The sequence below is a fragment of the Pavona decussata genome, unplaced genomic scaffold, assembly GCF_977016875.1.
Source record: "Pavona decussata unplaced genomic scaffold, jaPavDecu1.1 SCAFFOLD_207, whole genome shotgun sequence".
Lineage (NCBI taxonomy): Eukaryota > Metazoa > Cnidaria > Anthozoa > Scleractinia > Agariciidae > Pavona > Pavona decussata.
Window position 1 is genome coordinate 1,595,001 of NW_028145612.1, and position 11,071 is coordinate 1,606,071.

The window sequence follows — 11,071 nt, forward strand, 5'->3', positions numbered from 1 at the left end:
TACTACATCTTGGCAACATTTTCCAAGCTGACGTCTTTTTCCTGGTGATTTGTTTTTAGCAATTTGCAGAAGCTCTTTCCAAAAAAGGAGTGAGAGGATATATAATGAATGTAAGTAAATCAGCAGCAGCCAGCTACGGTGTACATTACCCACACTTACAAGCGCCGCCCACAAGTATCCGTTTCTGATTGTTTTATTAGGGAGCTTTAAACAACAACGCCAGCCACGGCAATGAGAACGTTAAAAAAAGCAATAGGCCTAATAACCAAAACAACAACTCTGCACGTGCATTAAAACTTTTTGGTACATTTCTTTGCTGTCATTGCACAACTAAGACGTGGCATTTCTTGGTGGGACGTTTTATAGACGACTTAAACACCACAACGAATTTTTGTTTTTCGTTCTAAACTTGGGTGCGTCTCCAAGAATTCAACTCCAGGGAATCTCACCTACATTTGACATTTAAAGCGAATTAGAGTAATCGCGACGACTTTTGAAACAACGGGAATTCGTTTTAATAGTGACGTTTTCGCTACGGTCGTCGTCGTCGTTGCTAAAACTCCCTATTGTTCGGTAAGGTCTTCCGTCCGCAAGTGCACGGACGAAAATGCTCCGAAAACGAAGGTTCCATAAACGCTGCTCAAAGTGGAGATTTTTACATGTGGACTTCAGCAACGATTGAGACTGACTTTCTCGAAAGCGATAACTTTAACAGCATTGATTGAACTCACCGGAAACTAGTGTTTTCGATTGTTTGCAGTCGTTTATGTTCGGACAGTGAAACCTATAATGAAAACGGATACTTGTACTGAATGTCATGGGCTCCTGTGAAAAATCTTCGTCCAGACGTTCAACCTCCCTTTCCATAAGTAATTTATCCCTTTCTTACATCTCAAAGATAAGCCAAGCACAAAGGAATATCCCTTATTTGCGCTATAATTTCTGGTGTTTTTTTTGTCCTAACCCCTCTAATACTTGGATCTACCCTTAGTGCAACCTTCCGGCTCACAGTCTAGTTTTGCGACCCTTTCAAATTCTAAACTGTAAATTCCGCCGCCTCTTTGGACACTACGAGGGTGATAAAGGCATCCCTTTCATACGGCTCCCTCCCATATGACCCCCTAGCGGATTACCCCTCCCCTTGACTTCCCCCCCCCTAATCCCAGGGGATTAGTATTCAATTAATTTATTCAAAGCTTACTCGAGTAGAGACTCAAGTTACGATTTAGATGGTTACTTCCAGGGACGCCATTAGATTAATTTGAGAATTAATTGCTTTTCCACAGAACATAATCCGTGATTCCAAAGTGATAAAAGGGGAAATGGCGCACCAGCTGTATGTGTATCAGTCTCTCATATTCAGTCTTCTGTCGGATATGGTCAACACAAGAGGAAACGCTAACAACCAGGTTAGTATAATTAAAGTGTTGCCCTTTTTCGTACCATCGTGGTGATTCACATGTGTAAATTACTTCACAATAATCACGCTTAATGTACAGATCTAAACGCAACAACTTTTAGATTTTTATTTTTTACTGTTTTACCCACTATCCCAAAATAACACAAAGATTAGTTGTCATTTAGTTTAATTTTTTATCACTGAAGTGGCAGAGTTTTTTATCATCTCGTTTTTCTGTAGAGCCTTTTTGAAAGCCTTGATATCTTACGCAAGGTGGTATTTGAGTCAGATCTCGTGGCGGCTAGTTCAGGAAGACCTATTTCTCAAGCAGGAGTCCTGTCTAAAGACTTCAGGAGGCTTGGTTTTGTGGTGAGTTACATCGAAACAACTTACATGAGGTATCTGTTATGAAATTAGCAAAATAGTCCATGCTAGCTTGAAAGCAAGTTGCCTTACCTCTAAACATGTACAGTTATTGAAGTAAAATTTCAAAAACTGAAAGCTTGCATTTCTTTGTTTTCGTTAAGTGTTAAGAGACATTCTTTAAAGACTGGAGGAACTCGAAATTGATGTAAACTCGAGCAAAAGCATGTCTAAATCTCAGGCTCCAAATCTTCCTATAGTAGTTTTCTCTGAAACTAACACTGATTTTGGAACTCGTCTTATCGCGTGTAATGTTTTGTAGAAAGGGTACATCTCTATTCTTGAGTTTCCACCGAAACTCGTTGCTCAAAATGTAACATTGCTTCTGTTCTCCCAGGCTTACTCAAAAAGTGCCAAAGGTTGTTCTTTCTGATGAAACATAGAGTAGCTCTGTATGACATACAGTCGAACCTGTTTTAAGCGGTCACCCTCGGGGGATGGCTAAGTAACCGCTCAATACAGGTTGCACAGAATACATCACTTACTTGGGTAAGAAAGTTCGGCGATAAAATGGTATGACAAATTAGAGCATGGTATTGAAACGGACTAGTAAAACGTTAACGCCACGATTATGCAGCTCATTAGAAGCTCAATTGCCTGGCACGCTATTTGTTATTAAAGTGGTTTCCGTTTACAAAGTGACCGTTTAACAGCTCGTTGGGACTTAGTATAGGGTGAACGTAACCGCTTAATACAGGTGACCGGTTAATACAGGTCAGGATTACAGTAATTGAGGGAAGTAATTTTCGGGACTTTGACAACTTACCGCTAAACACGGTGCCGCTTAATACAGGTTCGACTGTAATTTCACTAAAGGCTTCCTTGATAATAATGCTCGTTTAGCGCTCTGACATCACCAATTAACATAAGGGAACGTAAGCAGGGACAACGGCAACGCCAACGAAAACATCACTTGGAAGTATAAGTTGATATGTTTTGAAGCTAGTTCGGGATTGTCCCAACTTGCTCACCTTGTATAGTTTGGGAGAACTTTCCAGGAACTAAATTCGTTGGGCAGGCGTTCAAGTTAGGAAAGAGATTGAAAAATTCACCATCGTGTGTAGACGTTTTCCACAAAAACCTTGTCTGAATTGCAGAGGACGGCAAAGGACTGAACCAAAATGTTTAGCGCACGTGCAGAACGGTTGTTTTTGCTCGTTAGACCTGTTGTTTTGTTACATTCTCATTGCCGTTGCCGTCGTCGATTCACGTCTGATTCCGAGTAGAAATCGAGTTCAAGCTTCAGGCTTCGCGCGAGACAAGAGAGAAAGCCTAGGGTTCTAGCGTTTTCTGGGGATCCACTCAGTGTGAACGATGTACCAGAGCGCGTCAATTATGCCTTCTCAAACGAAAACGTGTTAACTGAACGAGGACAGGATGAGATCAATAAAGTTAGTCGACAGGTGGATTAGGTGGTATCCGAGTAAATTATCAGTCATCTAAACTAGCTTCAGGCACTGAAAGTACAAGAAATTTGTTTTTATTGTAGGATATCGACTCACCAGCAAATGACTTCCACGAAACGCCGCCTGGTCTTCTTCCGCTACACACCATGGTTTACTTTGCCCGAAAACACCAGGAGCAATACGTGAAGGTACAAAGTTTAGATCCTGGGATATTTGTTTGTTAACGCGGTCTAGACAAATTGTTTTGGGGGAACTGATTTTTTTTCTTCTTCTTCTTCTGGTCGTTGTTGTTGTTTTTTTGGAAGCGCCCTTTATGATTGTATATTATATCTATTCAGTTGTATATGAGAAAAAAGGACTTAACTTGCGCTCCGCTTTTTCCCGCACTTTGGACATAGTTTTCATTGGCTCGTTCCCCTGTTTGCTGTGTTTGTTGTTGATCGGCTCGCTTTAAGAGGCTTTGGTTTTTTGGACACTCAAAACTGATGTAATTTAAACAAATATTGTAATGCAGAATCCAACATGTTTCAACACTAATTCAGTAATTTTGCTTCATTTTCTAGGTTGTCTTGGAAAACCTTAGTAGAGGTGAAGATTATGAGTGCCCCTTTGCTCGCGCCAGCATTGCTCTGACAAAAATGTTGTGTGAAGTGTTGGAAATCAATGGCGAACCTCGTAAGTTATTATATAAACGCTCTCTCGTGTGGTAACGTTGGCAAATTGAAAATGTTGGCAACCGCTACAGTCTTGAAGTCGTAGAGGAACATACTGAATACAGGCCATTAGATTCTAGTACAAGGACAACTATGAAAACGAGGCTTAACTTCAAGTTTTTAAAGAAGTACGAAGAGGAGATATATACCAGTAAGCTTCATTTTACTCTTGTGGGCAGCGAACTTGACGCAGTTGTATTGAATGATTATAGATAAGCTTTTTTGTGATTACAAAAAGACGAGATCGCTTACGTTTCGTCACTACGCCGTTCTCGCAGAACTCGTTGTAAAATGCCGACAGCCATATCGTTTTGCCGCCAAAATGCCACTAGTGCACGCGTATGAACTCTTTCTCTATGGGAAAAAATTTCCAACCGGATACTGAGGCTGAAAGTTGTTTTGTTTTGTTTGTGTTTTAGCGTCTGAGTCAGGAAAGGACTACTACCCGATCTTCTTCACAATGGACTTTGCGTTTGAAGAATTCTTCTGCATTTGTATTCAGCTTCTGAATAAAACGTGGAAAGAAATGAGGGCCACCTCAGGTGACTTTAATCGCGTTATGCAAGTTGTCAAGGACCAGATTTGTAGAGCACTGGGAGAGAAACACCAATCTATGGAAATGTTTAAGGTTTGTTACACGAAACAACCCAGGCCCACGTTGTTCAAAGAGTGAATAACTTTATCCAGTCGCATATATACTCCATTTACTTTTAATATATTTTATCCGCTGGATAGCGACTTATCCGCCGGATAAAGTTATCCACTCTTTGAACGGCTAAGGCCATGTGTATTAGACTCTCATTCCTTGTACATCCTGAATCAACGTTTGATCAGATAATTCGCGGCATCATGTAGTGTTACTGTTTACATAACAAATGCTGAACGACAGTCCAACCCTTTTCTTTTGTGATTGAAATCTTATCCTTGTGTAGCCTGGGCTTTTTTTGAGTTCCTGAGTCTTGTGGTCGGGGAAGTGATATTTTGTGTCCCCTTCTCGTTACCTCAAGTCCATTGAAGCTATGACAAGAAAACATGGAAGGCCAAAAGTTTTTCCATCATTTTTCCTTTGAGGTGCACAAAGTGGGACGATAACGTCACATCACGTGGGAATTATGTCACTTGTTCTGCACAGCTGTCATCTAGGATTTCTTCGCCAATAAATCCGTGCAATTATATATGTTATCGTAAAGAGGGAAAGTTTAAAATTTGTGATTAAAAGGGTTAAAACAGTGGCTATTAAAGCTTGTTGTCATGGAAAAACCAAGTCGCATAAGCAATGAACTATTATACCAAATCGTTTCCAGATAAATATAAGTAAAAGTCAAAGTTTTGTGGCATTTGCTATAATATTTAAAAAGTTGTGAATGTTCAAAAACATTGCCGTTCCCCCCTCCCTTCTCACCCTGACCATAAAGGTTAAAGTTGTGCCTTTTCACATGAGACTATTGAACATTGCTTTTCTGTAGTACTGTTTGTAGCACTTCACAAGATGGTCTTAATATTAGACTTTGAGTCTTTATGCTGTAGAGGGTGACTCTAACTTTTAAATCTCTGTATCCAAAAGTAAACTAGGCATTAGACTAGCGTTGGCACTCATTCAACTGTACTTTTCTTGTAGAGCAATGTGTTCAGTTTAGGATTTTCACAAATTCTTAAAATTCTTCAAGAAGAGATTCACGCAAGAAACATCATGGAGTTAAAGGCCAAACCTGTTGTGTAAGTACGGATCCTTGGCATTTTTACTTCCTCTTATTTTAACTGTTTTTTGTTCAGCAGTCAGACAGCTATAATTGCCTTTTTTGTTTTCTTCTGCAGAGAACTTAGAGAGCAAGTACTTCCAGAGCTAAAAGAAATTGTCAAACAGCAGGTATCTTTCTTTCGTGTATGACATCGCTTGTTGATCACGTGAAAAGTGCGCGAAGTTTGATTGGCTGAAAGTAAATTATTCATCCGTGACAAACGTTGGTTCAAGAGAAAGTTGCTGAAAAAATTGGCGAGGATAGAGATTAATCCTGCTTCTCGCCATCAGTTTTCCACCATGTTGTGTCAATTTTTGTTACGACGTTCACTTACACTTTGACAACTTGTATTCAGTGGCCAACACTTGTCATTTACAAGCGCCTTGAATTACTGTCTAAGCTCAAATAAGCAGCCACCCTCTATTTATTGGTTAGTCGGTTGTCCGTCCCCAAACCTCAAACGCTGTCACTACCACAATGCAAAGAAATCTGCTATGAACCCTTGCCTGCTGGAGACCAAATATAGTGGGTCCGCAAATCATAACTTGGTCAATATTTGGTCAAATGCAGTGAACTTCTGGCAGCAAACTGGTCTTGGAAAGATGGTTGCATTAAAAAAAATTATCCCCCCAGACTTGCCTCTAGCAAACGCAACCAGCTCATACTAAGTGTACACTTATTCACTCCCTGATGACACCCGCTCAATAGAGGGCTGACTGTATACCATTTGCGTGTTGGCTATTTTCAGAGACTGGATCAGCTTATTCAAGGAGCATTGTTTGACAAAGCCCCAGGAAAAGCACGCGCCAGAGGTAAGTAAAAAAACGTGAGCAGCAATTGGGGCTTCCCTGTGACCGTGTCAGTTTACTGGGAGTCATAAAAGTTCTTTCATCGGATCGCAATTAGCTTGCACTTGCTTACTAAGCTGGTGCATATGGAGTGACAAGGGGGCTCGATTTACGAATCTCACTATGCCTTATTCGATTTTCCCTGTCTCTTCTTTAAGCCAACCAAATACGTATTGTGTTTTTCCCTGCTCTGACCACTTGGATTTGTTTCACGATAGCTCCGTTTTCAAATCCAAGGCCACGCTTTGTAAATGGTTTGTTTGCCTCCCACCAGTTGGGATTCTTAACATATGTTGTGTTCAGTTTGTATATTTATTTCACTGATTTATAGTGTCCCCAGTTAGCATTTATTTTATTTTATTTATTTTGTTCTGTTTTTGTTTTCTTTCAGAGAAGTTCTGGTATTGCAGGTTGTCGCCAAATTTAAAATTTCTTCACTACGGTGACTGCCAAGAGGGGCAGGCGCCTTCTTTGGAAAATCTTCCGAACAAATGTGAGTATTAGACCCTCGATGCAGCATTCTGTCAAGTTAAGTATTTTTAGTCCTGATGTAAAATCAAGCTCGTTGCAGAGGTTTGCCAATGCTTAACATGAGAGGTTAACAGTTGACTGCCAACTCCCCAGAGTCAATGCAGAGAACGTGCCTGTCTTACTACAGGCTTAAAAGAAACGATTAAGAAGAACTCTGCATGCAAGTTCAAAACAGCTCTTTATTGAAGTGAAATGTGTGTATTGCTTCTCTTTTCACTCAGTTATTTTTTTAGCAAAGCTCGACTTCTTCCGAATCTTTTTGGGGTCTATCTAGAACCAAAACGTTAATTTTATGCTTCAGTGACATGTTTTGTTTACTTGAGTACGCGAACCAAAATGGCGGCAAAATGTGAGGCAAACCATTGAACGCTTTTACTGTGAATCTACATATGGCTCTCAGGTCTTCAGTAGTTGCTGGGTAAATCTGCCCTGGAAAACACTAGTTCTGCTAGTCATTTCTTCGTTTGTAATTGCTGTTGAAACATTTTTAAATTATGACGTAAAATTTGGTACATTGACTGAATGGCTTGTTGCATTTTGCAGTGCCGATTGCCAAAGTTACAAACATGCTGCTTGGAAAGGACTGCCCTCACACTAAGGATCGTAAATTTAGCAAAGTAAGAACTTGTACATGTTGGTTCATTGTTCGTTTTCCACTTGTCTTTGTTCTGTTTGTTTCTCCGCTTATTTGTCTCTTTGTCTCTGGTTGTCTCTTTGTTTTTTGTTCCTTCCTTCCTTCCTTCGCCCCTCTTCCTCCTTCCTTTCTTCCTTCCTTCGCCCCTCTTCCTCCCTCCTTCTTTCTTCCTTCCCTCCTTCCCCCCTCCCCCTCTCTTTTTTTTTCCTCCTTCCCCCTTCCATCCTTCCTTCCTTCCTTTGCCCCTCTTCCTCCCTCCTTCTTGCTTGTTCCCTTCCTTCCCCCTCTCTCTCCCTCTTCCTTCCTCCTTCTTCCTTCCTTCCTTTCTTCCTTCGCCCCTCTTTCTCCCTCCTTCTTTCCTTCTTTCCTTCCTTCCTTCCTTCCTTCCTTCCTTCCTTCCTTCCTTCCTTCCTTCCTTCCTTCCCCCCTCCCCGTCCCTCTTCCTTCCTCCTTCCTTCCTTTCCCTCCCCTCCCTCTTCCTTCCTTCCCCCCTCCCCGTCCCTCTTCCTTCCTCCTTCCTTCCTTTCCCTCCCCTCCCTCTTCCTTCCTTCCTTCCCCCCTCCCCTCCCTCTTCCTTCCTCCTTCCTTCCTTTCCCTCCCCTCCCTCTTCCTTCCTTCCTTCCTTCCTTCCTTCCCCTCCGCTCCCTCTTCCTTCCTTCCTTCTCCCTCCCATCCCCTTCTTCCTTCCTTCTTTCCTTTGTTCAATTCTTCCTTCCCTTCTTCCTTTCTCCCTCCCTTCCCATCCCTTCCATCTTCCCTCCCTCCCTCCCTTCCTCCCCCTCCCTCCCCTTCCATCCTTCCTTCCTTCCCCTCCCTCTTCCCTCCTTTCACCCCCCTGTTTCTTCCTTTCTTTATTTCCTTCTTCCTTCTACTGTTCTTTCCTTTGTTTAACCCCCTTGAAGTTTGTTTTTTACCCACGGGTTGTGTTTCTAATTTGCTTTTCTTTATTTTTCCACAGGCTTATGTATCATTCTGTTTTTCCCTTATGTACGATACCGAATCAGATGAGAAACATCTCGACTTTATCGCAACAAGCCAATCAATAGTAAGTACTATCCCAGGAGAATAGCCATGTTTTAGGAGGTTCGCAGTTTGTTCTTTGTTAATGACCTTGCTAGCACTGGAAGGATGCATTCCGTCTTGATAACTTTGTGGCACCCACGTCTAGCAAGAGCAGTCAACATGTTAATATAGCTTGAAGCCAGTAGATATGTCTCTCAGGAGAGAAGATTTTGTCTTGTAATTTTAATTACACCTCCTGGGGTTTGAGCAACCGACTTGGTTTCAAGTCGTTCAAGCTGCCTTTGATAGCCAACTTTGCGTATTGTGGTGGCCGAGTGTTTGGTACGTACGCAATAAATCTAACGTTCCCTTTTTGTCTTCCTTTTAAGCTTGCCATTTGGACGGATGGCTTAGCAACTTTACTAAATAAAGAGGTATGTGACTTCATAAGGAAATTAATTTCTCATAAAGGGGAAGCCTATTTTTAGTCAACGTCTTGAAAAGTAGTTTTTCATCGAAGTAGCTTGTTTTGCCTCCTTTTTATACACACCCGTAGTTTTGGCGGCTGGGGAAAAAGAGGCTGAGGCAAAAGGTTAAATAAAAGAAACTGTTGTTTCCGGAAATAAGTTGGACAGAAACGGTTACACGTTTCAAATCGGTGTTAAGGGCAGAAAACAATGCCGCTAAGCTATAGAAGCCGTTATTCCTTGGCGGGTGAAGTAGTATGGGGAACAGAGATGTCGCAGTTGTGACAGCACTCGCCTCCCACCAATGTGAGGTTTTTCTCCGGGTTCTCCGGTTTTCCTCCCTCCACAAAAACCAACATTCCCAAATTCCATTTCAACCTGGAAAGAGTGGATGGAAGAGTCTTCAATATACGCCAGGAAGGCAGTGAAGTTGCTGTAACAGTGAAATATGCCTCATTTTAGTTTTCTGTTGTTGGTTTTCTTGATTCAGATGTCCATTTGTTTTGTTTAAAGAAAGGAAGGGAGGGGGAGTGGGGTGGGGAGAGCCGCCTAAGTGTTGCTAAAATATGGTTGACATAGTTTTTTGATACAACTGTTACATTTCCTCCATAACTACTCTCCTTGGTGCTCTATGATAATAGAAATCCACCATGAAGACGATCGAAGACGAGGGATCATGTTACAGAGGCATCGTAGTGACATGTAGCAGAGACATGCGACATGTCCCGAGAGAGAATACGTTGCAACATGTCCCGGCTGCATTGTCTTGTGCGTCTACATGTTGCAAACTGGCCCCTTTTTCACGTCCGTGGTACATGCCCCTTCGAGTGAAGAGCAAAGACCTTTTGTCCCTGCCACATGTCCCTACGACACGACCCCTGGTTTGTTGCCATTGATAGGATTAGCGCACTCCCATGATCACATGTCAGTTGTTTCTTCCTTACAGATGCTGTCTTCAGAGTCACATGAAGAGCTAGAAACACTACTCAATATGGAAATGAAACTGAGGCTCTTAGACTTGGAGAATATATCCATTCCTGAGACCCCTCCTCAGATCCCCGTCGAGCCACCGAATTTTAACTTCGTCTACGATTTTAGCTAGTTTATTTCTGATTTAGGGAGAGCCTTTTGTTTCAAATCCGAATTTCGAATACTGCTGTTGCGATGACCTTACCTCAAACCTGAAGTTATCTTTGTGAAGCCTTTTTTGTCATGAAGGTTTTATTCGAATTAATTTTTGGCTGGGTAAATATTCTTGAAATATAGACATGCTAAGGTTTATCCAATAGTTGAAAAGGAGTAGATACTAAGTTTCGGCTTGCTAGAATTCTGTTTGCCTTCAAGTAACAATCATAATTTAAAACAAGTATGTTGCAAGCAATTAAATTTGTACTCCTCTGATTTTGCGCACGGTTCATGGTAAAGTTCGAAATTTCCATCTAAATGTAAACCTCGCAAAACAGCGGCAAAGTAACATGCTATCGGTTTGGTTATGCAGAATAGTTTCGAGGCTGGCAAAAATAACCCTCACTTATAAACTGATATTTACAATTCACCATCAGAAAATGAAAAATTATATTTAGATGTGATTTGCTATTTTTTCCTTTTTGATTCAAACTTTTGTAAGCTTTTTATACAAAAAAAACGGCCCTGTTGTTGTTCTATTGTCGGGACGAAAATTGTGCATACTGCAATTATCAGAGGAAATGTTACATTATTAAGTATAGCTGTAGTTAGATTTAGGGTGGTATAAATATATAAAAATAGATTAAGAACAAAAAGAAAACTGCTCTTCGCGTGATTATTTCAGTTTTCCCACGCATATCAATCTACCGTGCATGTGTGACGCCCAACACGCAAAAGAATTATTACTCCAGTAGAGTGGTTTGCAGTTGAGTATCGAGTGAAA

At 41.3% G+C, this 11,071-nt stretch overlaps 1 protein-coding gene across 1 annotated transcript in view; it reads left to right on the top strand.

The window, feature by feature from the left end:
* Positions 1-10,966, top strand: part of LOC146460836 (engulfment and cell motility protein 1-like) — a 29,008-nt gene extending 18,042 nt beyond the window's left edge. The window contains exons 11-24 of the mRNA XM_085087521.1: positions 60-110; positions 1,287-1,409; positions 1,640-1,768; positions 3,312-3,416; positions 3,792-3,903; positions 4,361-4,569; positions 5,560-5,657; positions 5,757-5,808; positions 6,429-6,492; positions 6,920-7,021; positions 7,603-7,676; positions 8,652-8,738; positions 9,085-9,129; positions 10,109-10,966. Of these exons, the coding sequence (XP_084943647.1) occupies positions 60-110; positions 1,287-1,409; positions 1,640-1,768; positions 3,312-3,416; positions 3,792-3,903; positions 4,361-4,569; positions 5,560-5,657; positions 5,757-5,808; positions 6,429-6,492; positions 6,920-7,021; positions 7,603-7,676; positions 8,652-8,738; positions 9,085-9,129; positions 10,109-10,264 (1,407 nt within the window). The 3' untranslated portion in view covers positions 10,265-10,966. The remainder of the gene's footprint in view (positions 1-59; positions 111-1,286; positions 1,410-1,639; positions 1,769-3,311; positions 3,417-3,791; positions 3,904-4,360; positions 4,570-5,559; positions 5,658-5,756; positions 5,809-6,428; positions 6,493-6,919; positions 7,022-7,602; positions 7,677-8,651; positions 8,739-9,084; positions 9,130-10,108) is intronic.
* The last annotated feature ends 105 nt before the right edge of the window (positions 10,967-11,071 follow it).